We start from the raw sequence: 24913 nt of genomic DNA on the forward strand, positions 1-24913 counted from the left end.
CGTTATAAGTGAACAGACGAGTAAAGTGTTAATGGGTTTGCCCCAAAGTGATAATAATTTTAGAAGAAACAGCCACTCTTGGTTTTAGTCTGAGTTGTGGGACCTCTAATGAAATAGTAATGATAAATGCAGTACTTAGCTTGGATTTACAAAGGTTTCAATCATGGGAGCAAAATCAGCAGTATTAAAACAACTAAAAAAGGCTCTTTATATTTAAGCTGATGTTTTAAAAAGTAATGGAAGACATTAAGCTTCACCCTATGTGTGATTATAGCCACACACTTAAATATTTATGCAATCAGGAAATATCGATTGAGATTAAAAACCTTTTTCAAAAATGTCCTGGCAAAGAAATTCACACAAAAAAACCCTACCTTTAGTTCAGCAAGATAGTTGGGACTTATCCAGACAATCTTATCTTTGTTTAGTAAATGACTTAGATGCAGCTCACTTTTTCTGGTGGATCCAGATGGCTTTTCTCAAAACCCCTGCATTTTCCTCACAGTCAAACAACAATATTTTCTCACTGGACATTATGGTGAGCCACACACACAAGTATGTTATCTTACCTTGCCAATTATAAGTATTATTCTAAAAGTCTCACGTGCCCTGTTAGCTACTGGCTGTATTTAAAGCTGGGAGAGTGCTTGTTCTTTCTTCACTGGACAATTGCTCTATAATAGATACCAACAGTTTAAAATATACATTGGCACCTGCAGCTTGTGAAATGGCAGGCTGTGTACTAGAGGTTCTCAACTTTATTAACTTTATCCTCTTTTAAAAAAGGATGCTAAAACTTAAAGGCTGACAACTAGCAACTCACATTAAACGTATTTTAGACCATAACCCCTATTGGCCCCAGGCAGCAGACCATCTAGAGGGCACCAGGTTGGGGGAGTCTGCTCTAGCACTTGTAGAACAAACATCATGAAGCAAAATGCGCAGGTACCATTCCAGGAATTGTTTGGTGGCAAAGGAGCCGCCTCCCACCTTTCACTGTTTTTAGTCAATGAGTAAAGTCACAGCTGTGATTGAGGAGTGCTATGGCGAAATTTAGAATTGCACACATCAAAGACGCCAAAATGACTTCAGAATTACTCCAGGCAGTGTAGAAAGAAATTCCTGGTTCACTTTGAAACTCTGTTTTGGTCTTCCTTGATGTATGTGTGCGTGGCTCTATATTGTTCTCTTGACTCAGAAAATGGTCATTTTGAAGCTGACAAAAAATCCCTGGTAGAGAAGTGACAATTGTCTAGAAAGAGGAAAAAAGAGAAATACAAAACTGTAATGTTGTGGTGGCTAGCTATAGTATTTCTACCCAAAAGCAAAAGGTAGTAGCAAAATTTATTCTTTCTAACACAGGTTTCATGCCATGCCAAAATATATATTATTTTGTATTTAACATTTCAAAATTCCATGAGTTACACTTGGCTTTTCATATTTTCTGGTGACGCATCTATAAGCATTGTTGTTTAAAAAAATTTAATGACAATAAATCACCAATTAAAATTGGTGAATTTAATTTATCTAACAAAGCATAACGAATTAGTGGCCTTATTTCAGTTCATTTCTGCCCTGCCTTCCATTGTGGCACAGAGTTTCTATATTGTTTTACTACAAAAGGTAAGTAGCTTATTGCATGATAATGTTCAATGAGCATAAGTATTTTAAATTGTGTGTGTGTGTGTGTGTGTGTTTGTGAGAGAGAGAGAGAGAGAGAGAGAGAGAGAGAGAAAGTGACTGTAAGCTAAATGCTGTACAAAACCAGTAGAAATAAATGCCCTAATGCTGACTTAGATTCTTAAGAATAGTAGAAGAAAAGAATGGCCTACATTTTTATTTTGAGGATATTTACTACATATAGGTTTTGATGGTAAGATGCTATACCCAATGACTATGTAAAAGAACTAAAGTTGGTGGTGGTTGTGTTAGAATGGCACATTTTTTATAAATGGGTTTATGGTTAGTGTTTGTGATGTGAAAAAGGAATGATGGTACAGTACAAGCCACTTGCATTCTTCATTCTTATGGAGAGCTACTTATGCTTGGCAAAATCAGAAATCATTTCAGTTGTTGTCTATATCAAAATTGCTACTTACACCATACAAAATGAAAACATGGTGGATTTTACAAAATTCAAATTGAGAAATAGGAGCTATATATGATAGCACCTACAGCTTTTTCACTCTCTTCCAGGTGCGTATTGTATGCTCTGCATCAGCGCCACTCCAAAACATATTTATTCAAGAATCCCATGATGGTGGATTGGACGAAAGTAGGGTAATGATGGACGATTTGGGGTTGAGCCAGGTAAGCACTATGACCATTAGAGCCTTTGTTGCAGGAGAGCATAATTGGTTTTGGTCTGTGTGGTGGTGCTAGGGGGGCAGTGAGCAGCAAAAGCATTTAACCGGTCATTCGGTAGCTTTCTGGCAGGATCAACGTTGCACCTTTTCTTCTATTCCAACTTAATGCAATGCTATTCATAAATGGTTTGAACCAATCTATTTTAGCGTAATTCTAGAGATACTTCTAATCTTTTACTCAGTATGTGTTTCTAATATATTAGAAATATTGGGTCATGCTGCTGCTTTAATACATGTTCTTCAGATTTAGTGCAGCTACATTTAGCTTTGTACATTGCACTTGTATCATCATCATCATCATCCCACCTTTTTCCTGGACTGGAACTCAAGGCACCTTATTTTACTTGAGCCACCATGTTGGGAATCTGTTTATTGTCTAATAGGTGTATTATAAGTGTCTCTATCACTCCAGGTTTACAAAGGAGAGAGCTGATAAATACTGCTTCCCCAAACTGATATGCACAGGATTTGTAATTAACTAACTTTTACTCAGAGTAGGCCCATTGGAATTAATGAGCCTAAGTTGTTGTTGTTTTGTCATGTCTGACTCTTCGTGACCCCATGGACCAGAAGCACATTAGTCATGGTCATTAAGCAATTACTCTGAGTAATTGTTGGTTGAATACAACCCAGAATACAAGAATCTGTTGCTTGCATTTCTGCATTATAGATTATATTTCTATTCTTACATTATATAGTTTATGAATACTAATACCTGACAGAAAGTTAAATCAGAAGTTAGAAGCCTCAAGTAATTTTATCTATGGCAAATAGTTTCCAGTATTTATCCAGTAAAAATAGGTTTCCTAGTAAGTATTCTTTTCTAATAATGTCTCCCTTTTATATCTTATAAAGAAATATGGTGGTTCTGAAAAGTAATTTAAGGGTTGCAGCTTAGTCCTCTTGTTGCTGATCTTTCAGTGTATGCTGTTAATGCACAGTAGACTCACACAGTTTTCTATCTTAGTGCCATTCACCTTGGTGGGGGAAAGCATAATGTTTTCAGAATATGAGCCAACACACATTTTAAAAGCCTTGTCCTAGCATGTTATATACTTGAGAAAACTTGCTTTCATTTTAGTCCTGCTGTGAGAGGAAATTCAAAGAAAGTGAGAGGAATGTTTTGTGAACCCAGTCTGTTAACTCCTAACTGATAAGGATTAAAAAAAAACACATTACTGAATATATGTTAAACACAAGTGTCTCTGAAAGATCTCTATCATACAAAAATGTTGTACAAAACTGTGATGTGATGCACAAATGGGGGGAGGTGGGAATGGAAAGAGATTCATCCTCACGGTACATTGGCCCCTGCAGGGCCAGCTGTGTTATGGTGATATTTAAACCTAATATTTTGTTGTGGCTTTACCACTGGCAAAGGAAGATATAGGTTATCATAGAACAAGTGTGTGCTTTTCAATTAGCCTCTATATTTGGGGTGGAGAACCAGATGTTATTGAACTGCAACTGACAACATGTCTGACCACTGGCCATGCTGGCTGGGACTGAAGGGAGATGGAGTCCACCAACATCTGGAGGGCCATTGGTTCCCTATCCCTATGAGGGCATCAAACCTGCCACTGCAGACAGTAAAAAAAAAGTTACATGGGCAATACCATTTTATTGCACAAAGACTGACACATCAAGTCATCCAAATAGCCTTTATCTGTGTAGACGAAAGGATGTGTGCCATTCAATGTAAGCAGTGTGTGTGTGTTTTACTATTATCAACCACAGAAAACAGTCCCAGTCCCTACTCTTGGAATAAATATTTTTAAAGCCTCTCAAACTTCTGTCCAACTGGAAAATGTTTATGTGCATGTAATAAAGTGTGTGTTTTAGAGTTAGCTAGCTGAATTGTGCCTGTGTTTCACAAACATGTAACCCAGAGACCTGCAATACCACCCAAAAAATATTGCACAGAAGCACAGCCAAAAGCAGCAACTGCAAGGTGCTGCTCCCTGTATTCTTTTTTCAATATTTAAGAATAGTTTTGTTCCACAAAAGCATGATTGCAGAAGAAAGGGAGCTCGATAGTTATGAATTGCACACAAACCTGGGGGGTGAGGCGAACAGATGGACTGTGACTATGTGGGCTCAGGCCACACTGCAAGTTTGAGAAGTCTTTCATTTTCTGGTTTCTTTTTACTGCTTCCTGCATTTTAAAAGTTGTTCCTTGCTTCCATCTCTCTCTAGGATTCAGCTCAAGGACTTTCAATGTTCACGGGAGAGGAGGAGATTTTTGCCCTTCAGCGTACCATCTCACGACTGACTGAAATGCAGACTGAGCAGTACTGGAAGGAGGGGGACAGGAGCAACCAACCACAGCTGCGAAAAGACTAGCAAAACACAAATAGTACTTGTAAAGAAGAAGAGTTCTAACTCAATGCTAAATTATTTTTAACAGGCACACTGCCCAATTTTGCACCTTACTTCCTAGACATTTGCCTTTTTATTTGTTAACAAGGGGCAGGTTACATGCTGGAATGCTGGTGGGAACAGTTTTATGCCTGTGTGTGGAAGTCCAGCCTAACATGAAGTCTTTCCTGACCAAGAATCCAAATCCAGTTTTAATCTACAAATTATGTGGATAGGAGTGGCACATACAGTTTATGGTCTGCATTTGTATATCATACTTCAAAAACTACAGCTTGAACAAATGGTAGGCTCAAACCAGGCAAATTAAGTACATATTATTGCACCCGCCTAACTCTAGTATTTCGGTTACAGATAACTGCACCTTCAGTACCCTTGAATTATTATTTTTTAATGATTCTGAGCAGCAACTGAAGAAAATCAGTTTCTCATTTTACTAAGTACAAAATCATATAATTGCATTTTGGTAGCTATGCCATTCTAAATACATTTCTTATTTCTGCTTGCCTACTGCCACGGTAGACCTATTTATTGTTATTCCATTGCCTGTATGTGTGACCCCCTGTCTCAAATTCTTCTGATAGGGAGGGTGCAAAGAGAAAATAAAAGTGGAATTATAGAACCAAGAGTAAAAAATGCCATTAAGTGGATAAGTATCAAAGCAAAAATGAACTCACTGTGTCTTGTATAGGCAGACCAGATAGGACAATCTTACAAGATTTGAGGTGAACTTTGTACTGGTAGTGAAAATGGACTTTATATTGGAATTTATATTGGAATGGACTTTATATTGGAATTTGACTAAGTTGTCCTCCTTCCCGCCTGATGCTGAGGATCTTTTCAAGCAGCTATGCACAAGACAGTAAGTGCAAATCTACACACACTCACATACACCACAATGCAGTGATCCTTCTACACCATTGCCACATGTAACATTGGTGGATCATGCTCTTTCACTGAACAACACAGGAGAAAGCAATGCAAACACAGAAACATCTCTTAGCAGTTCAACCACCCATCAGTCATGATATTGCTTTACTAATAAGACCACCCACATTGTTCATTTAGGAAAGGTACCAGTCAATGAATGGTGTTGTTAGCATAACTCTTGGATACCCAATGTACACCACAAACAATGCACAGTCTGGCATCCTCAAAGGCACACATCCCAGTGCAGACCACCATGGTACAGTAAGCAGGAGCACCAAAACTGGCTTACGAATATAAAGGACAATTTTACTAGAATAGGTATGTTATGGCTATTTACTCCAGGGCTAGTTAAAGACAATGTGGACAAATGCAGACAACCAGCAAGCAGCCACCATTTTGTGAGTTAAATAGGGCCATGCATAGAAAGAGAAACCGACATTCCTTCCATAATAGTTGCCCATGGGCAACTATTTGAGAAATCAAATCCACTAGGAAAAAATACTTCCAGACAGGCCATACAAACAGTATAACCACTTTTGTTTGAAGGACCAAGCTGTTTTCAAGGTAAAAAGCTGTATGACAAGGAAAAGGAGAAAAAGGATTATATTGTGGGTGCTCTGCTAACAAGAATGACATCTGCCGCAAAAAGCGGAGGGGGGGAAACTGAACTAGAAGCCATCCTACCCACCCTATAGACCTGTTTTCTATCCTCACAGCCACAGGAACAGAAAGACGTATGATGAGGTCTTTGTCATCTTCCAGAGGCAAAGGTCACAATATAATTCCAACCATATCGACCAAGATTGACGAGGTTTTATATGGACCCATAAACACACATTGTGTTGGTCCTGATCCTGAAGGCAGCTGAGCTAAGTTACAGTACTTTTACTAAACTTCATAGGTGGAAGATAGTTCTGATGGTTTTATGAACACAAAGGACTGTGCATTTGATGGTGAGAAATAAGTACATTTCCCCCCCATCGTTGCCCCTCCATGCCGGGTACAGCTGTATCTGCTGTAGCAACTGTCTGCCAGGCACGCTTAAGAAAAAGTTACCAATTCCACATTGTAGTAGCTTGATTCCCACGGATCAGTGCTGGATTTGTTGTAGGCCGCCTCTTAGGCAATGGGGAATAACCTTGTTTCTTCATCTCTTGGAAGGTTTTCTGTAGAGAGCCAGGTGAGACACAGGGACAGTAATGAGTAATAGTTAGCAACTTCATCAGTGTCTGGAGGCAACCAAACCAATCTGGAATATTTATTTTATTTCTTGAAAATTGTATACCACAAATACCTGCAAAAGCCCTTCTAAGATGCCAAAGGACAACGTGTAAGAAATAGTTGAATGTGGAAGATTATTGCCATAATTGTAAAATCCATTTTAAGTGTATAAGCCTTGTGGTATACAAGGTGTAAATAAAAATGTCAATTATATTTAAAGCCTACTACCAGCATCTAGTTGCAATATCATAATATTTCAAGGGAAAGGGTGTGGCAATTTAATATACTCCTACTCCTCCTTTTCTCCCCATTAACCTCTATTCCGTGAACCCTCTGGAGCAGATTTTGAGGATGTGCTGTAATTTGGAGAAGAGTTCCACTGTGCAGGTGGAAGTCTGCTGAACTTGTGGAATAGCGACATTAGATACAGCCCTAAGAAGTAAGCCCCACTGAATTTGCTTCCATTCAACTGAATACAAATGCACAGGACTGAAATGTGAGCTATGATTTTGCCACAGAAGGCAACAACTATGCTGTCGTATTATGGACATGCAAACCACCAAAAAGAATCAACCCCAAGTAAAGAGTGAGCCCATAAATATCATCCATATTAAAATTGTCCAGCGGTTATTATTAAACACCAGGTATTATTTTGATTTATCAATGTTTCCATTAGAAAAGACTGGTGGTAACTTCCATTCCAATATACTAAAAATAGATGACAGCCTCTTGCTCTCACAGTGGATACCTACGGGAAACCCACAACCAAACATTTTTTTAAAAAGAAGGTGCAGCCTGTAAAAAAAGAGTGAACAAAGGATGGCAATTCCAGGAAAAAGGGGTGGTGTGGAAGCAATCATCGTCAGGTCGAAAGAACTTCAGAAATTTGAATTCTTTGATAGCAGAATACATTCTGCCATCTTTATTCTGTTATATTCCAGCCACAACCTGCTTTGCCACTCAGGTATAGTTGTGTGACACAGGGCACTGGAATAACACATTCCCCTCAGTTAATGATCCCATTAAAATAATAAAGTTGCATCTCAATATAATGTTCTGAAATTGATATTGTTACTTGTAGCTGAAAGCTGTGAATTTGCTGTCTGTTCCTGAATGCAGTTTTAAGGAAACACCAGAAGCACAGACTCCATATGTCGGCATCTAGCACCACCAAGTGTTCAACTCAGTTTGTCTGCAGCAGAGCTCAAGAAAACACGTGTCCTTTCCTCTGTGCACCATCGCAAGGCACAATCTGTGATGCTAGAAGCCTCCCATTGCTTTTAAATAGGCCCACCCAAGAGAATCTTGGAGGACAATACTCTGTTTGAAGAGCTGCCGTGTGACCAGGAATTTGCCCATCAACAGCTCCCACCAAGACACCAAACTCTGCAAGCACACAGGTCGCTACGTAAGTTCTCCTCACCAGGCTGAGATGTATCAGAAATAGCTATTACAGTGGTACCTCGGGTTAAGAACTTAATTCGTTCTGGAGATCCGTTCTTAACTTGAAACTATTCTTAACCTGAAGCACCACTTTAGCTAATGGGGCCTTCTGCTGCCGCCGCGCAATTTCTGTTCCCATCCTGAGGTAAAGTTCTTAACCCGAGGTACTATTTCTGGGTTAGCAGTCTGTAACCTGAAGCGTATGTAACCTGAGGTACCACTGTATTTCTAAACTTGTGTCTGAATGTAGGCAAATTTGTATTCCCCTCTGTCCTCTTTTTTTGTACATGTAATGCTTTCTTACTTTTTATATCAACACATAGTAGCCACAGTTAGCCTTCCTTAGCCCTCAATATTATTTTTCTTCAACCGAGGTGCACACATTTTAGGAGAATGATGACGTTTCTTTCAGCAGGCTTTTGAAGGTGAAGAAGCATAATCTGTCTGACATTAGTTTGTAGGGGACCCTCTGCTATATTCTTCTTTATTTTTTGTGTTTCTTTTTTATTGATGTTTGAATCAGTATTAGAACATATATTGATGTGTCTCAGTGGGCAAGAGTCAACTAAGTTGCTGCAGGTGCAGACTGAGTTCTGCACAATGAGATTCTCCCCTCTACATGCCCCGTGTCCCCCCTAAATCTGCTCTGGGGGGTTGAGGGGAAACATAGAACAGGTTTAGGGGATGAACAGGAAGAGGAGAGGGTGGGCCTCGCTCCCTGTGTGCTTACCCCACTTAGCATGATGTTGAATTCCACCTATTAAGGTCTGCATCACCCTGTGACCGTACAGTGAAGGGTGACAAAGTAATACCTAAATAAATAAAATTATTGGCCCAGCTCTGTTTATTGTTCATCAGGGATCAGCCACTGCCAACTTTCCCACTCTTGTGCTGTCTGAAAGGGGAATTTTCCCCCCAAAAAATTCTTAAATGGGTTAGAACCAAAATGCTATGTTCTAGAACTGTAATTGTCATTGAAAATGTTGTTGTCATTAAAATCCTCAAACAATGAGGGAAGGGGGCTGCCAATGGCTGCAAGTCAGGATGGCCATATACTACCGCCAAGATCAGAGGTGCCATGCCTCTGAATCCCAGGTACTGGGGAACAGCAGCAGGAGAGAGGAGACCTCACTCTTATGTCCTGCTTGTGGGTTTCCCAAAGGCATCTGATTGGTCACGGTGGGAAACAGAATGCTGGATTCGGCTCTGAGTCAGATCCAACAAGACTCCTCGTACACTCTTAAAAGATCGCTCTTTTCTTGTTTTTAGAAAGGTGGTCACCAGTTGATCATAAAACAACAATTTGTTTATTATTCCCTGGAACTCAAGGCAGCATACTCAGACCCTCTAAGTGTCCCTATTTTCCAGGGACAGCCCCAGATTTATGGAAGCTGTCCCAGTTTCTGATTTGATCCCAGAATGTCCCGCTTTTCATCGGAGGAATGTTGGAGGGTATGGAGTTATGCGACCCCCTGAGCCATCTGAAGGCAGCCTTATATAGGGAAGCTTTTTATGTTTAATGTTTTATAATGTTTTTATATATGTTGGAAGACACCCAGAGTGGCTGGGCAACCCAGTCAGATGGGTGGGGCATGCATAGTATAGTAACAACAACAACAACAACAACAACAACAACAATAGTGGTGGTGGCGGCATGGGACATCCCTATTTTCATCAGAGAAATGTTGGAGGGTATGCATACTTTTGAGTTTCCAAGTGGTCCTCCCCTGGCACTGAGAGGACTTAGATCTGCCTGGCTTCCGCAAGATTGCTGCAATCAGCCTTCAGGCCACACCCTGGGACCATTATGGACAAATATATTCTACGCATGTATGACTTAATTAATTAATCTATTTATCTGGAGAACTGCAAGATTATGGTTGTGAAAATTCTACATTTGCTTGCTGGACGTTCAAGACCTAGAATTTGATTGCAAGTTGGAATGCAGCCACAAGATGGCAGAATATAATCACTGTTATTCAGGAACAAGTGCTTCTGAGTTCACTCTATGAGAGGGTTGGTTGTATCTTCATTTCACTGTGATGTTTAAGGGACATCGCATGTCTAACTGGCTCAGATACTCTCAAAAATAATCATAGTGTATCTTTTATGTTAAGAATCTACCAGTGTCAATGCAGGAGCCTTGTTGGGTAAGACATTACAGTTGATGGGGTAGATTTTACGAGAATTCCCCTTAGGACCGAATACATTGGGAGTCCATAAGAACTCGTGCTAAATAAATGTGGAATAAACAGGATGTCTGGAGGAGCTCTTAGACCCCCTGAGGTCCACCCCCCTCCCCATACACACACACCTTTGTCACTGTCAGATTTTAGGTGTTACTAACATTTTACTCCTGCCACAGGGCTTTTGTGCACAATGCAGCTCTCATTGGGAACGGTTTCTCCCCTCTTTCTAAATCAGCATCAGCAGACACACCCAATTCCTGGGGAGAGTCCTAGCATGCCAAAACCTCTGTTGCATCTTTGGGTGGTTCTGTTCTACTGCTCTGCTTACTAGCATGGATGGAACTACAAAGTCTTTGGAAGTTCAAAATCCACAGCCCCGAACACCATGGCAGATTCTATAATATCCAGTTTACTTGAACTTGATTTTTCATGGCATGGTGAGCCCTTCTTAATAACAGTAACACTAGTTGATTGCATAAAGCTGATGTCAGAAAGCCAAGCCTTGGGCTTCACATACTCATTATATTTCCCATTCAATTATTGTTTTGGTTGTTAGCTGTCTTGAAGCAAAGACGAAAGATGGGGTATAAATCCCTAAAACGAACGAATGAATAAAAGTGACACATTTCCAATAAATCAATTGGTTGATGACCCTTTCATTCAGGCTGCAGACACTTGCTGGGGAATTAGCCTCCTTGGAGAAGTAAGTGGGGCTTACTTCTGAGTAAATATGCATGGGATTGTGCAGATAGTTTAAAAATAGTGCAAAAGAGAACAAATGGGAACCCTTCAGGCAGCTGCAGCCAAGATACTAGCTGTACAGTGTATCTTTGTACGATGTTACACATCATGCTTAGATACCACTCTGCATTTTAGAATCTGGGAGATATTTTATTGCAGTTAATACCTACTGAAGAAGAAGAGGAGGAGGAGGAGGAGGAATTAATTAGCCACTTAATGTTAAAATAGGACCACTCAATGCCAGTCATCTACTGAGTGTACACATTGAGTGTCAGGAGGCCCACTGGCATGAAACCACCAAACTTGATAAAATGAGGAGGTAAAACCATGGGGCAGGGGGTCTCCATGAATTGTGCCCTGTCTTAGGCCCTCCAAAACTGAGACTTGGCACCTACACAGTGGCTTTCTATGGTGGACAAGCAAGATTCATAGCTTAGGTGTAGGAGCTTAGGAAGCTGCCAAACTGAATCAGACCCCTAGCTGGTCCACCTAGTTCTGTATTGCCTAAATTGGCTCTCCAGGGTTTCAGACAGGAGTCTCTCCCAACCCTACCAGGAGATGCCAGGGATTGAACCTGGGATGTTATGCCTGCCAAGCAGATGCTCTGAGCCACAACAATTGCCTGCCTTACACTTGCCCCAGCTCAACATCAGAAGATCAAATCCTGAACAGGCTAGCCAATGTGGTGCCTTCCAGCTAGTATGCCAATGGTCAGGGTTGCTGTAGCCCACAACATCTGGAGGGCACCATGTTGTCTGCCCCTGCTTTGACACTTTCTGGTGTCCCTTGGCCAACCTCTCTCACACACGGCTTTAGTGGGTGTTCTGTGTCCTCTTATCTGCTTCACAGCTTCCTCCCGTCCCCTTTCTGGAGGGCTGTATCCATCTAGTGGGTCATTTAGAGGCTCTGCATCTAAGCAGCAAAGCAAGTGCTGGCTGAGTCCAGAGTTTCCTTTATCAGCCAAAGAAATGTCAAGCAGCAGCAGGATCTTTGCCAAAGGTCTACGAGGGAACAAGGTTAGGGCAGGACTTGGAGTACTTTTCAAAGAAGACACAATAACCACACAGACATCAGCCATGTCACTGTTTTCCACTCTGCGTCCTCGGACAACTTAGTGGAGAAATTAGGAGAGGCTTTGGTTCTATCCTTCCAAAGCATCCCTGATCTAAAATTCACTATCCACATAGGGTACTGGCACTGTGGTCTAAACCACTAAGTTGCTTGGGCAGGCACCCCCCAAACTCGTCCCTCCAGATGTTTTGGGACTACAACTCCCATCATCCCTAGCTAACAGGACCAGTGGCCAGGGACGATGGGAATTGTAGTCCCAAAACATCTGGAGGGACGAGTTTGGGGGTGCCTGCTCTTGGGCTTGCTGATTAGAAGGTCAGCAGTTCGAATCTGCATGATGGGGTGTGCACCCATTGCTTTGTCTCAGCTTCTGCCAACCTAGCAGTTCGGAAGCACACCAGCACAAGTAGATAAATAGTAGATAAATAGGTACCGCTGTGGCGGGAATGTAAACAGCGTTTCCATGCACTCTAGCATTCATCATGGTACCCTGTGCACCAGTAGCGGTTTAGGCATGCTGGCCAATGACCCAGAAAGCTGTCTGTGGACAAACGTCAGCTCCCTCGGCCTGAAGCGAGATGAGTGCCATACTCATCTTTGACTGGACTTAACTGTCCAGGGGTCCTTTACTTTTAACCTACTTTGCTAATATAAGAGGGGTGTGAAAACAGATTAAGGGCCAGGAAAGACATAAACAGTGGCCCATAGCACAAATAATGTACAAAAACAGCCACACAAGAGATGCCAGCACCAGAAAAGTATGGCAAGAGGATGCTTGTTCATACAAGCTGTGAGACTGAGGTCAGGAGGGTTTGTATAACATGAGGGTAAGAGTTCACACTTTAATCTAGCCTTGAGTGAATGAAAAGAGAAATATCAAAAGTAGCCAGGATGAGGGGGGAGTCCATGCCCGTCCTTGTATAAGTGTACTTGATACGCAAAAAGGTTGCATGACAAAAATAATGGTATGAAAATAGTATGAAAAGTGTTGGTGTGATTTAAGTGCTGCTTAACTATGCCAGAGTTACCAACTTTCTAAAGCAGACATGGCTCCTGTGTGGTTAACTGCAATTGATCTACAGACATTAGCAGGCTGTGATGCTTATATCCATGTCATGGAAAGCTACAGGCTGGTTTCTAAAGATCCAGTTGTTGTCAAAGGCACAAGAGCCGCCCAAACACTTCTTTTATAGTCCATCAGCAACCCTAGGAAGCTGCCATTTTGGGGGAGGAGATCAGGTCTGGAGAAGCAACAAATAAGACGGGGGTGCTTACCATACCTGTCAAATTTCCCTTTTCTTGCAAGGAATCCTATTCGGAATAAGGGAATTTCACTTAAAAAAAGGGAAAAGTTGACAGCTATGGTGCCTTTCCCTACCCTCAATTACCCTACCTCAACTCCCAGAGCAACCAAAACAGGGGCAGGAAAGTGGTTCAGGGAACATTTGGGGCAAGAAAATGGGTGGGGAAAGGGTTAAGAACCACCTCCTAACACAAAACTACTCAACGCCTGATAGGCCCCTCTGGAAGTGACCATTTCTTCTTCTAAAGTGTTTTCAATGTGTTTGTCCATACCCACTGTAGAGGGGAGATAAAAGCTCTGAAGAGCGTTAGGTGTATCTGCCCCTGATGTCTGTTCTTAGCAAGATATCAGTCCATTAATCTGCTCTCAGCCCATGGCTTTATGCTTCTATCATAGAAAGGAAGAGGCACAACAATATTATGAGGGTATTTGAAACCATGGATTCCTTTAAAAAAAAAAGCCAGGTTCTCAGGGTAACTGGATTATAGCAATAAAGAAACACAAAGCGCAGATCTGGAAGGAAGCTGGCTTGGTGCTCATCCAAATGTTAAATGACAGAGGATAATCTTTTCTCTCTCGTTCTAATGGCCATTTTGCTTGGCTATCATGGAAGCATGGGAGCGTGCCCCCGATGGCTCTGATCCTTTTATCTGGCCTAACAAAGTTATGCAACAGGTCATGACCTAGGCAATATGATTGAGTGAAAACCAGCTCCTCTAAATTGTATGCTTAGAAAAAGAAAGCTCCCAATTCCTTGTATCTCTGTAAAAAATATATAATCTGCACTAAAAGGCTGATTAGAAGGTTCCCCCCCCCCCGGCTTTTCTGCACTGGTTTAGCTCCCCCAGCCTTTCTGTACTGGTTTATAGAAATTTGCAGCAAAAATCCCCAGAAAAGTTTGGAACAATATTCCTATTAAATTTTATAACTTGGTCCATGCCTCTGTTGCCATTTAATACTGCAATCCTATGCATGTTTACTTGGAAGAAAGTCCCAGTGCATTTAATCATGCTTGCACCCAGAAAAGTAAGTAATAATGATTGCAGCCCAGGAATAAGTTCCAATGACTATAGTAGGGGTATGTACACAATGCCATCTTAAAACATAGCTGGGTTGTTCCAATTTTCAATTCAGATCAAAGCTGGTTTGGGACAAAATACAGTATTTCGTAAGAAATGAGAGGATAGATACAGGATACATATGGATTGTGGCTAACATGGTGTGGGCACCACTTTCCAAACCAGTGGGGGGAGCATAGTAGATGCAAAATACAGTGGTACCTTGGGTTAAGAACTTAATTTGTTCCGGAGCGGAGGTCCATTCTTAACCTGAAACTGTTATTAACCTGAAGCACCACTTTAGCTAATGGGGCCTCCTGCTGCACCGCCGCTGCACAATTTTTGTTCTCATCCTGAAGCAAAGTTCTTAACCCGAGGTACTATTTCTGGGTTAACGGAGTCTGTAACCTGAAGCGTATGTAACCTGAAGTGTGTACAGACTCATTGGGCTGAGTTCCTGTGACATCTTGTGCGCACATCTTTAGCCTTCAGGAGCTGGTGTACGCTTTGCCCAGCAAAGCAAAACAGAGAGTTTAAAAGCTCCTTCTATGCCAGGAAAATCCAGCAAGGCCTACTGAGCACACCAGCTCCGGAAGGCAGGAGATGCTCAGGTAGGGGTGGTTCCAAGGGGGTGGTTTGAGTACATGCATTTTTGTGTATACACAGAACCCTTGGAACTGAACCCCCCATGTAAGATGTGGCCATACTGTACCTTTTATAGTTGTGTGTTGAGACAGGAGGTGATTTTTTATTTTAATTTTTAAGAAGAGGAGGGCAGGCAATACGAGGAGGGCAGGCAATACTAATTACACATCAGCAGTGTGAGTTAAAAAAGTTTTGTGGTCAAATTTTGAGGGACGATATTGATGTGAAGGTTAAATCTTCCATGAGATTCTCGTTTTTTTCAGATGAAAACAGCAAGTATTTCTGGCACAGAACAACTGTCTCTAGTGGTCCAAAACCTGGTTTGGAAAGACTAAACATAACAGCCATGATGAGGTGTGGGCTCCTGTCATTAAGCGCTTTACAGGTCAAAACACCTTGTGCCTAGAAACTAATGGGAAGTCACAGATGATGGAGCACATGTGTAACGTACTGTGGGTGATCAACCTATCAAGGGATTGGTACCACATTCTGAACAAACTGAAGCTTCCAGACCATAACCAAAGGTAGCACCATGCTAAGAACATTACAGTAGTCTAGCCTTGAAATTACAAGAGCATGAATAATGGATTATGGGTTCTGATGAGACAGAAAGGATTGGAATCTTCTTATAAGATGGCTGTTCATGGAAGATATACTAGAAATGGCACACTAGAATGGCAAAAAAGAAACAAAATAGTCGCCAGGCAATTTTTATTTTTCAAAGGGCAGTAAAAAGGTAAAGGTAAAGGTACCCCTGCCCGTACGGGCCAGTCTTGTCAGACTCTAGGGTTGTGCACTCATCTCACTCTATAGACCGGGAGCCAGCGCTGTCCGGAGACACTTCCGGGTCACATGGCCAGCGTGACTAAGCGGCAGCTGGCGAGCCAGCACCAGCGCCGCACACGGAAACGCCATTTACCTTCCCGCTATAAAGCGGTACCTATTTATCTACTTGCACTTAGGGGTGCTTTAGAACTGCTAGGTGGGCAGGAGCTGGGACCGAACGATGGGAGCTCACCCCGCCGCGGGGATTCGAACCGCCAACCTTGCGATCAGCAAGTCCTAAGCACTGAGGTTTTACCCACAGCGCCACCCGTGTCCCTAAAAGGGCAGTAAGTGTACATTAAAAATCAAACTAATCCTATGTCACATTCCTGATCATGATACCAGAGAATAATGAAAATCATTTGACTTCCCTAAAATAAGAAAGGAATAAGCTCTCAATTTTAGCCTTCATTTTGGAATTGCAGCACCCATGCTAGCAGAAGCTGCCAGTTATGGATGGACAAAAATGCACAGGTCTGCAGGGGGGAAAGTTTCTCTCAGTGCTCCATTCCCTGAACAGCTGAGACAGCAAAGTCCTGACATGTTGAAGGGCAACCTAGCCTTCTTTGGACAAGAAAGGTCACTTCTGTTTGTTTTAATATTTTGGTTAAAAGAAAGAATACTAGATATGGTAAAAATAAAAGAAGAATTCTTTGCATGCCTAAATCCAGGCTTTGGTGAGAGAACCCCAGCAGAGATTTGAAATCACACAAAAAATGCAGCAAAGTATGGAAATATAGGTGGTTAGACCTTTAAAATATCCCCTTCTGATTTTCTTCCAGAGCACCTCATTTCCCTTAGCATGGAAAGAGACCACACGACTGTTAAGTTAAAAATGGTTTACTCACAAGCTCTTCAGAGGTAAGATTCATGGGCTTTTCTATACAGCATCAAGAAAAGACAAAATTTAGTTTCAAAAAGTAGTAAATGTTTCTAAATTATTTGTACAGGAACACAAAGATGGCTTTCTTAAGCCACATGGTCTAAGCTTGGAGCATCCAGCTTAGACATCCCAACTGGTAGGGTTCACATGGTAGAAAGGAAGAGAGAACAAGGGTGATGGGTAAATGACCTAGCTAGGCCTGGAAGTATGGCTTACTCTATGGTCTTAACCACTTCATGCATTAATTAGACTTAAGTATGTTGGTTATATGAGGCTGGATACATCCCACAACTTCAACATACAATTGCCCTAAAAAATGAAAGTGTGTGTCAGAACTGAAGGGAAATAAGCTTCGCCTGATCATCCAAGCGCAAAAGAAAACCCCCTACATGCAGCAGAGTTACACCAGACTAAATTATTGGAAATGGGCTGTATTAATAGAAAAACCAATGGAGCCTCTTTGCACCTCAAAATAATGTATAAATAGGCTTCATCTGGGGCTGTTCCACACATGGCCTACATGCCTTACATAAGGGTGGGGTGTGCAAGCAAAATGGATGGCTCTTCTGAGACAAGCCTGCTCACATAGGAATTTACAAGCGTAGATCCCCATTCACATTAAAATGCTCACTACACAGCAGGGAGGGTTATGTGAGCCTGAGGCTTAGACCTACACTCTATGCTACATGTATAAACAGAAACAAGGCACAAACTAGCCTTGTGCATCTGAACATGCAGGTATTTAGGGTTTTGTTTTTAAAGCTTAGGCACAACAGATGTACCTACATGGCTTTAATAATTTCAAGGCATATCAGCTTAAACCCATCAGATCTAATAATGCACTGTTCAGTTGCTTCCAGCTGACCTGTTTATTGAGCATTCATCTTGACTCGTCTGCAAAAAGTTTGCAGGAAGGTTAGACAGCATTGACTATTTATTGAACACTCGTTCCAATTTGTTTGCAGGGAGGCGATATGATCTTGTCTTGAGCAAATGTTACCCCACACCTCCCAGTCCATTTTCCTGTCACTTCCCTTATCGTAACATGTATAATTTTGGCAAGAAGTAGGTTTGTTGTGTGAGAACCCCAAATCAACTTTAATTGCACAACCTGAATCTGTCAGTGTCTGGTTGAATCTCACCCCAAAATAATGACAGGCTAGAAGCACCCTTTGTCCTTGTCAATCATAGTTTCCATTTATTTTAAAAGCCTTTTTTCTTAGCAGATGTCTGGGTAGTGGATTTAGGAATGTTTTGGGTTTATTCTGGTTTTTTATTTGTACATCACACTTTCAAAATCTCTCTAGATTTATCTGCCTCTCTCATTGTCACGGATTCACTGTTCCAGGGACATCCCTTACTTTACAGCAGCCTGATGCAGGCAGTAATCTTGATACATATTTGGTGACCCTGCAACATTAAATCACACACTGTATTGCTTTATTCCTCCTCCAGAAGACTTTCTGCATTAGTGGGTATATAAAATTACACCCGAAAGATTGACTACACCCTGCAAAGTAATAAATGACACCATATGGTCTTCATTTTTCAAAGCAATGCACCACTGTTTTAAAGCAATTTGTGTTTAATTTTCCAATTAAAAGGCTTGAAATAGATTTCCTAACACAGGGACACAGAAAACAGTCACTTCAGGGGTTCTCCCTAGCTAAGAGATCAGGTGAACTAACAGCCTTGACAGTCACATGTTGCCCTTGGTCAGGTAGCTACCAAGGGGCCCATAAGCCTGAGCTGTTAATTTCTTCCCCTTTCTACTCTGAAACAGCGAGTCATCATTACAGCAAAGACAAGGGGCATGATGCCTCTCTCAACAAATTAAAATGAGTATATGCTTCCTTAAGCCTCTTGGGCTTGAACATATGTCAGCTTTGAACTACACCCTTACTACCCCCACTTTCCCACTCAATTTGTAAAGAAAGAAAATCCATTTTAAAAGGGCAGATCTTTGCTGTGCTCCATAGAAAGCAGCTATTAAGAAAAAACAAACAAATATTGGAATCTTCTTCCACAACAGATCATTCCCTTGTGAGCTTGTTTGTTTGCTTTTTCAGTTATGCCATTGACAACTATCAATGTTGACTGTATTTTTTTTTTTACTTCAGAAAAGATGTATGAAAAAGCGAAATTGAGAGGTCTAGAAAACTTTTATGGCCTTTTCATTAGTGAATCTACTGAGTTTCTGAGAAACCAGAGATTCTGATGTTTTATTGTCAAATAAAGTGTGTCACATACTCACACAGCGATAGTGAATGATTGTGGAGATATGGCTGCGTTCTCAAGGGGGATGTGTGTGAAATATTAAAGTGAAATAAAATAATATGCACACTGTGCCTGTGAAAGAATGTGGCTTCAATCATACCCACTTGGAAGCACTTCCCATTGAATCTAGGGCTCATGCATAGATCCTGGTGTTGCCATATTTCAAACAGTGATAATCCAGACAGAAAGGTTGTTGAGCTTTTTTCAGTTTTCGGCTCGGACATTTGTTAGATTTCCGTCAGGGGTGGAGAACAGATGTTGTTAGATTGATCAGCCTGAGTCAGGGTAATGAATCATGGATAATGTGAGTTGCAGTCCATTCTGGAGGGCCACAGATTCTCCATTGTTGCTATAGGTGGAGCTACAATCAATTTGTCCTTAAATTGCAAAACACAGACTGGAATACAATTTATTTTCCATGTTTATTTCTCATTTACAATACTTACACATGGCATTTAATAAATAATAATATAATAAAGCAAAAAGGAAGCTGCAGATGCACAATGATTTATTAAAATATTTTATACCAACCTTCCAATCTGTAGTTTCATAAAGGAGGTAACAAAATATTTTAAATTACAGCAATAATGAAATCAAATTCAATAAAGAAGCAGTAAGCACAGCAAGAAAACAATGAATTAAAACAGCCATAATCAATACGCAGTGAACCTCAAAAGCTCTGTAGAAGAAAACTGAATGTCTGGAGCCTAATGACAGTGCAATGGAACTCACTAGGAAGTGATTTCCATAATTTTGACTCCAGTTTGGGAAAGGACAGTTGGGAAGCCAACTGGAAATCAGTGAAGATTGACTCAAACCCACATTATACCTACATTATATGGTCCATGCAGTCCAGCTCAGTCAGTATCCTAGTGGCTGCATTTTGAGCTCCTTGAAGTTTCCAAGTGTTCTTCTAAGGAACTCATAAGTAACTTACTCCCAGCAGCAAGAAACATCGTAACTAGATACTGGAAGAACCTATCAGAAGTGAACACAGGCTACTGGTACCAAAATGTATGGGAAACCGCCCTAGACTAGGAAAGTTAACCAACAAACTTAAATTAGCACGGGGACAAGCAAAGGAAAACCCCTTCATCCCGGTGTGGTTCCCCTTTATCACAAACACAGCACAACACAACAGGACAATGACCTATCCCCCCTCCACAGTATACAAATCAATATGGCTAACCTGAGTCAACAACCTTCCCCCTCTAACACACACACACATACAGACAAGCCACACTCCAATCAACTGAATGCAACAAACCAAGCTCTGGATCCCCTAATCTTTCATAATGTGTGTGTGTGTGTGTGTGTGTGTGTGTGTGTGTGTGTAACAAAGGATCTACCCATGTGATGCTAACACAAATCAGTACAGTAACACTCTGCAACAAAAGAACAATACCCCCACCTCTCTCCCTTCCATCAACTGCAAGATGCCTATGACAAAAGTGTCTGTCACTACATGTAAACAAACTGTGAAAAAGACTCTATGAATTGAAAGTGGAGACAATAGATGTGCTTTTCCCTGTTTATTTTTTTCTTTTGTAACACAATAAAATATTTAATAAAAACTAATAATAAAAAGAATACATAAAACACTTCACTGTAGCATCTTTAGAACCATGTGTGAAAACAGACAGCATACACAAATCTTGCATATGGATGTGAATACCTCTGTACTATCTTTTTTAAATTTAATTTTTTAATGTACAACTATAACACAACACACACACACAGTGTGACAAAAACGAACATGATAGGAGAGCTTGTAGTAAATACAAATGAAGTCACAGCTCAAGAGACTTATAAAGCAGACAACAATACAATTACTATCACAAGTTGGATAAATGCATCTTTCCAGAAAGGTAAATGTAATGGCCGAGGACAAATTTATTGGTATAAGAAATTAAGGAAAACCGTATTGGTTCCCAAACCTTTCCCAGCATGTACAACTTGAAAATTGCCGAGGGTCTTGGTGAACCACTTAATGGTATTTCTACCCGTTGTAGCAATTGTAATGCACTGTGCTAGATGCTGCACAATTTACAGACCCACCACAGACCACCTGAAGAATACTTGAGGACCACTCTGCTATGTTCCAACCATATAAACAGACAGAATGAAACAACAACTCAGAGCTATCTTATTTCTGCTGAATTTGCTGGAATATCTTTTCTATCATCGCATATGTTCAGCTTCCCCAGCCCTAGGCCAGAAAAAGCAAAGACTTCCACAAATGATTGCATATTTAAGAATATACTCAGACATCCATAAAAAAGCAGTATTGTGAAGCTTGGTGTGTATTTGCCATAGACATCCTCGTAGATCTATTTCTCCTCAGGCAGTAGCTCAGCTTTTTGACAACCACAGATCTGGGATCAAGCATGTTCAATGCACTCTCTTTAATTAAGCCAAATAATAAACTATATCAGACTCAAGGCCACAAGCAGCAGGCATGCTGTGCTGCGTGCCTGTTCCTGCTCACCCTTTGCCTTCCTCCCTTTACACAAAGTCTGGGTGTAAATAGTTCCACGCTTGGCCCTATTGCTCGGCATCGAGTCAACACAGAACGAGATTCAGATCTGCCTTGCAGAACATCCTGCTAGGCACCTTATTTTATCCTTTGCTGGGCAGGCAAAGAGAGAGAGAGAGATGGAGCTGTGTGATCCAGTTGCTCCACTCGCTCTTTCTGCTGGGCTTCCTCCAAGGACAGCCTCGTCCGAAATCCTCCCCTACCCGACCCCCCTGCCCAAATGCCAGCTCCCTTCATGTTCTTGAGGCACTCAAGATCTTGCCCTTGCCCTTCCCTGGGTGAAGTCTCTGCACCTCCCTTTGCAATCCCGGAGCTGGCAGGCTCGAGCCCCCTCTCCCGCTCGTGCCAAGGCCACCGTGGGCCAGATTCCCTCGCTCCCTCCGCTCCAGTAGGAGGCGCCTCCAGGACAGAGCCAGCTCCCAGCAATGGCACTAACACGGGACCGGGGCATGGCGCGGAGGCTCCTCTTGCAGGGGCTGCACAAGGGCAGCCGCGCGCAACAGGGCCGCTCGCCCCACCAGCCTCCACCCAGCCGCCCACCGCATTTTACTAGATTGTTTATTATTTTGTAGTGGGCGGGGGAGGGAAGAGCAGCTGGGCCAATTGCGGGAGCCCCCGCCTAGACGGACGGCACCTTCCGAGCAATGCGAAAAGAGGGCGGGCCCCTGTGGTCACGCGCTTATTTAGAGAATGACATCATCCCTTGGCGCGCGGCAACCGAGCTTGGTGGCGATGGGGCGGGGCCGAGGGAGGAGCCAGGGAGTTGGGCGGGGCTGGAGGGAGGGGAGGGGCTTGGGGGAGAGGCGGCTTGTGCATAGAGCAGGATTGTGGGGAGAAGGAGGTTTGTTGTGGCCCGGGAAGGTTCCCCTTCTTCTCCTCGCTGCGCCCAGGGTGGCAGCGGGAGGGCTGAAGAAGCGCGTTGCAAGGGAAACAAAGGCAGCCTTGCGGGTCCCGCGGGGTCCGCAGCTGCAGAAGGCGCTGTCGACAGCGCACGGGCGCTAAATGAAGGGAAGCGACCCAGCGGGTTCCTCTGCTGCGGAGCGCTATTGGGGGACAGGCGGGGTGGGGAGGAAACACCCTTCAGGGCGGAAGGTCGCCCGCTGACCTTTACGCGCCTTCCCCAGCAGCGCCGAGAGGGGCGCCGTTTTGCGCCTCCCTCGGTGGTCCCGTCGCCGTGTTTGCACCAGCGGAAGAAAGTTAGAGGGCTAGTAACAGGAGGAGGCGCAGAGAGAGCCAGATTGGTCCTTCAAATTACCGCTCCGCCAATGATCGTTTCCGCAAGGAGCCCTTAGAAATACCGCTGACCTATAACGCGGAGATGGCGCAATGGTTCGTCTGTTGTGCAGGCAGTCCTCTCGCGCGGGCTGCTGCAAGCCCTGTTGCTACGCTTTCAGGGGACGCTTTAATTTGCCCGTTTCGCATTACCTAAGCAAAGCAGGCTGGTTAAACTCTTTCAGAAATGTCTGCGCTTGGATCACGCGAGGTGCAAATAACTAATAATCACGCTGCAATTAGGGGTTCATTATGTGTCATTATCCCTATTTACCTATGGACAAACTGAGGCAGAAACCGGTTGTGTCGCTTATGCAAGGTCACAAAGGGTGTCACCAACAAGGCAAGGAACAGAATGCGTATATCCTCAGTCTTAGTCTCTTCCTAGCCATGTGAATGCTTTAGGTGACACACTGCTTCGGGCAGTTCATTCAGACTAGGGACGGGGAATCTGCAGCTTCCCACCTGGCCCTGGAGGACATCTATCATCCCTCACCCTGCAGGCTGGGACTGAGGGCAGTTCTGTCCAATTATAGCTCCAGGGCCTGCTACAAAAAACAAATGTAAAATACTGCTTTACGTTGTAATGCCAAATGATTTTCTTTCTGCCACCTGGAAAGACCACCTCTGCATCTTCTGAATGGGTAGCTGTGTTGCAGCAAATACAGTAGAGTCTTGTGGTGCCTTAAAGATTAACAACTATAATAGGACCAGGGCTGGCCCAAGACATTTGGGCACCTGAGGCAGATCCAGAAATGGGACATCCCTCCTCACCAGGGAAGAAGGGGTGGGGGAAGATCTACATCAGGAACAAGGGGGTGGGAAAGACTGACATTGAGATTTCCTATCCTGGTGAATCCTCCCATCTGAGGCAGACACCTCACCTTGCCTCATGGGTGGGCCGGCCCTGAACAAAAATCTACACCAGGATCTGCTGGCCCTGTAGATCCTACCACCTGAGGCCTCCCTTTGCCTCATTTGCAGTGACTATTCACAACGCAGGGCAGGTGATAACATAAATAGCATGGTTGGCTATGCTCTCCCTCCATGATCAGCAGCTGCATGCTTCTGAAGAGCAATTCCTGGAAACTGTAAGAGGGACGAGTGCTCTTGCACTCCAGGCCTACTTGTAGGCTTCCCACAGGCATCTGGTTGTAAGAACAGGCTGTTGGACCAGATGGGCCACTGACCTGATCCAGCAGGCTCTTCTTATGTCCTTATGGTGAACTCATTGTTATATGAACCCTCTTATCCTGATTCAAGCCATGGATATTAGAATTGAAACACATGATAATTTGTAATACAGCTGTTTCACACTGCTGTCTTCCTTTGAAGGTCCTTTGTTGAAGAATAGCCACCTTTAGGTCAGGGCAGAGTAGCCTGGGAGGTTGAAATTTTCCCCTACTGTTTTTTAAATATTGCCATTTTTGTTGTCAGGGTTGTGTCTATTTACTCTTGTGCACAGAAAATAGGCCTTAGGTAGAATGTAGAAGGGCAGCATCTATGCCACATTGGAAGATAATGAGTGGGTAAATTAACCCTCAGTGTTTTGGCTAACATTGTTCATTAGGTCTTGTACTTGTGTTGCTTCAGTAGATAAGGAGACAAGAGTTGGCACCTGGTTTTGTTATGGCATCTGATCATGGTGTTTGTGTCTCTGTTTTGTGGCCTCTTGTTGGGTATCTGTTTTAGATCAGGGGGCTGACTGTAAAAAATGTAAGCAAGGCTACCACCCCATCTTACTAAAGAGGAGTGCTATTATCCAGGATGGGCTATA

The 24913-nt window shown here is 42.6% G+C and overlaps 1 protein-coding gene and 2 long non-coding RNA genes across 6 annotated transcripts in view; all 3 read left to right on the plus strand.

Annotated features, from left to right (window-relative positions):
- The window catches only part of AFG1L (AFG1 like ATPase), a 59516-nt gene extending 53528 nt beyond the window's left edge, over positions 1-5988 (plus strand). For 3 of the 4 annotated variants that reach the window (XM_053381603.1, XM_053381602.1, XM_053381600.1), the window contains 2 exons: positions 2197-2310; positions 4563-5364. In XM_053381603.1, the coding sequence (XP_053237578.1) occupies positions 2197-2310; positions 4563-4709 (261 nt within the window). In that variant the 3' untranslated portion in view covers positions 4710-5364. Of the gene's footprint in view, positions 1-2196; positions 2311-4562; positions 5365-5433 lie in introns of those variants that run through there. The other variant, XR_008329498.1, reaches the window with a different exon arrangement.
- A 12-nt stretch (positions 5989-6000) lies between these two features.
- Positions 6001-7117, plus strand: LOC128410413 (uncharacterized). The gene is made up of 2 exons (XR_008329499.1): positions 6001-6124; positions 6272-7117. It is a non-coding gene; the product is annotated as an uncharacterized LOC128410413 (long non-coding RNA).
- A 765-nt stretch (positions 7118-7882) lies between these two features.
- On the plus strand, positions 7883-20871 carry LOC128410414 (uncharacterized). The gene is made up of 3 exons (XR_008329500.1): positions 7883-8301; positions 16951-17029; positions 19911-20871. It is a non-coding gene; the product is annotated as an uncharacterized LOC128410414 (long non-coding RNA).
- Positions 20872-24913: the final 4042 nt, after the last annotated feature.

Source organism: Podarcis raffonei, chromosome 3 (assembly GCF_027172205.1).
Source record: "Podarcis raffonei isolate rPodRaf1 chromosome 3, rPodRaf1.pri, whole genome shotgun sequence".
Lineage (NCBI taxonomy): Eukaryota > Metazoa > Chordata > Lepidosauria > Squamata > Lacertidae > Podarcis > Podarcis raffonei.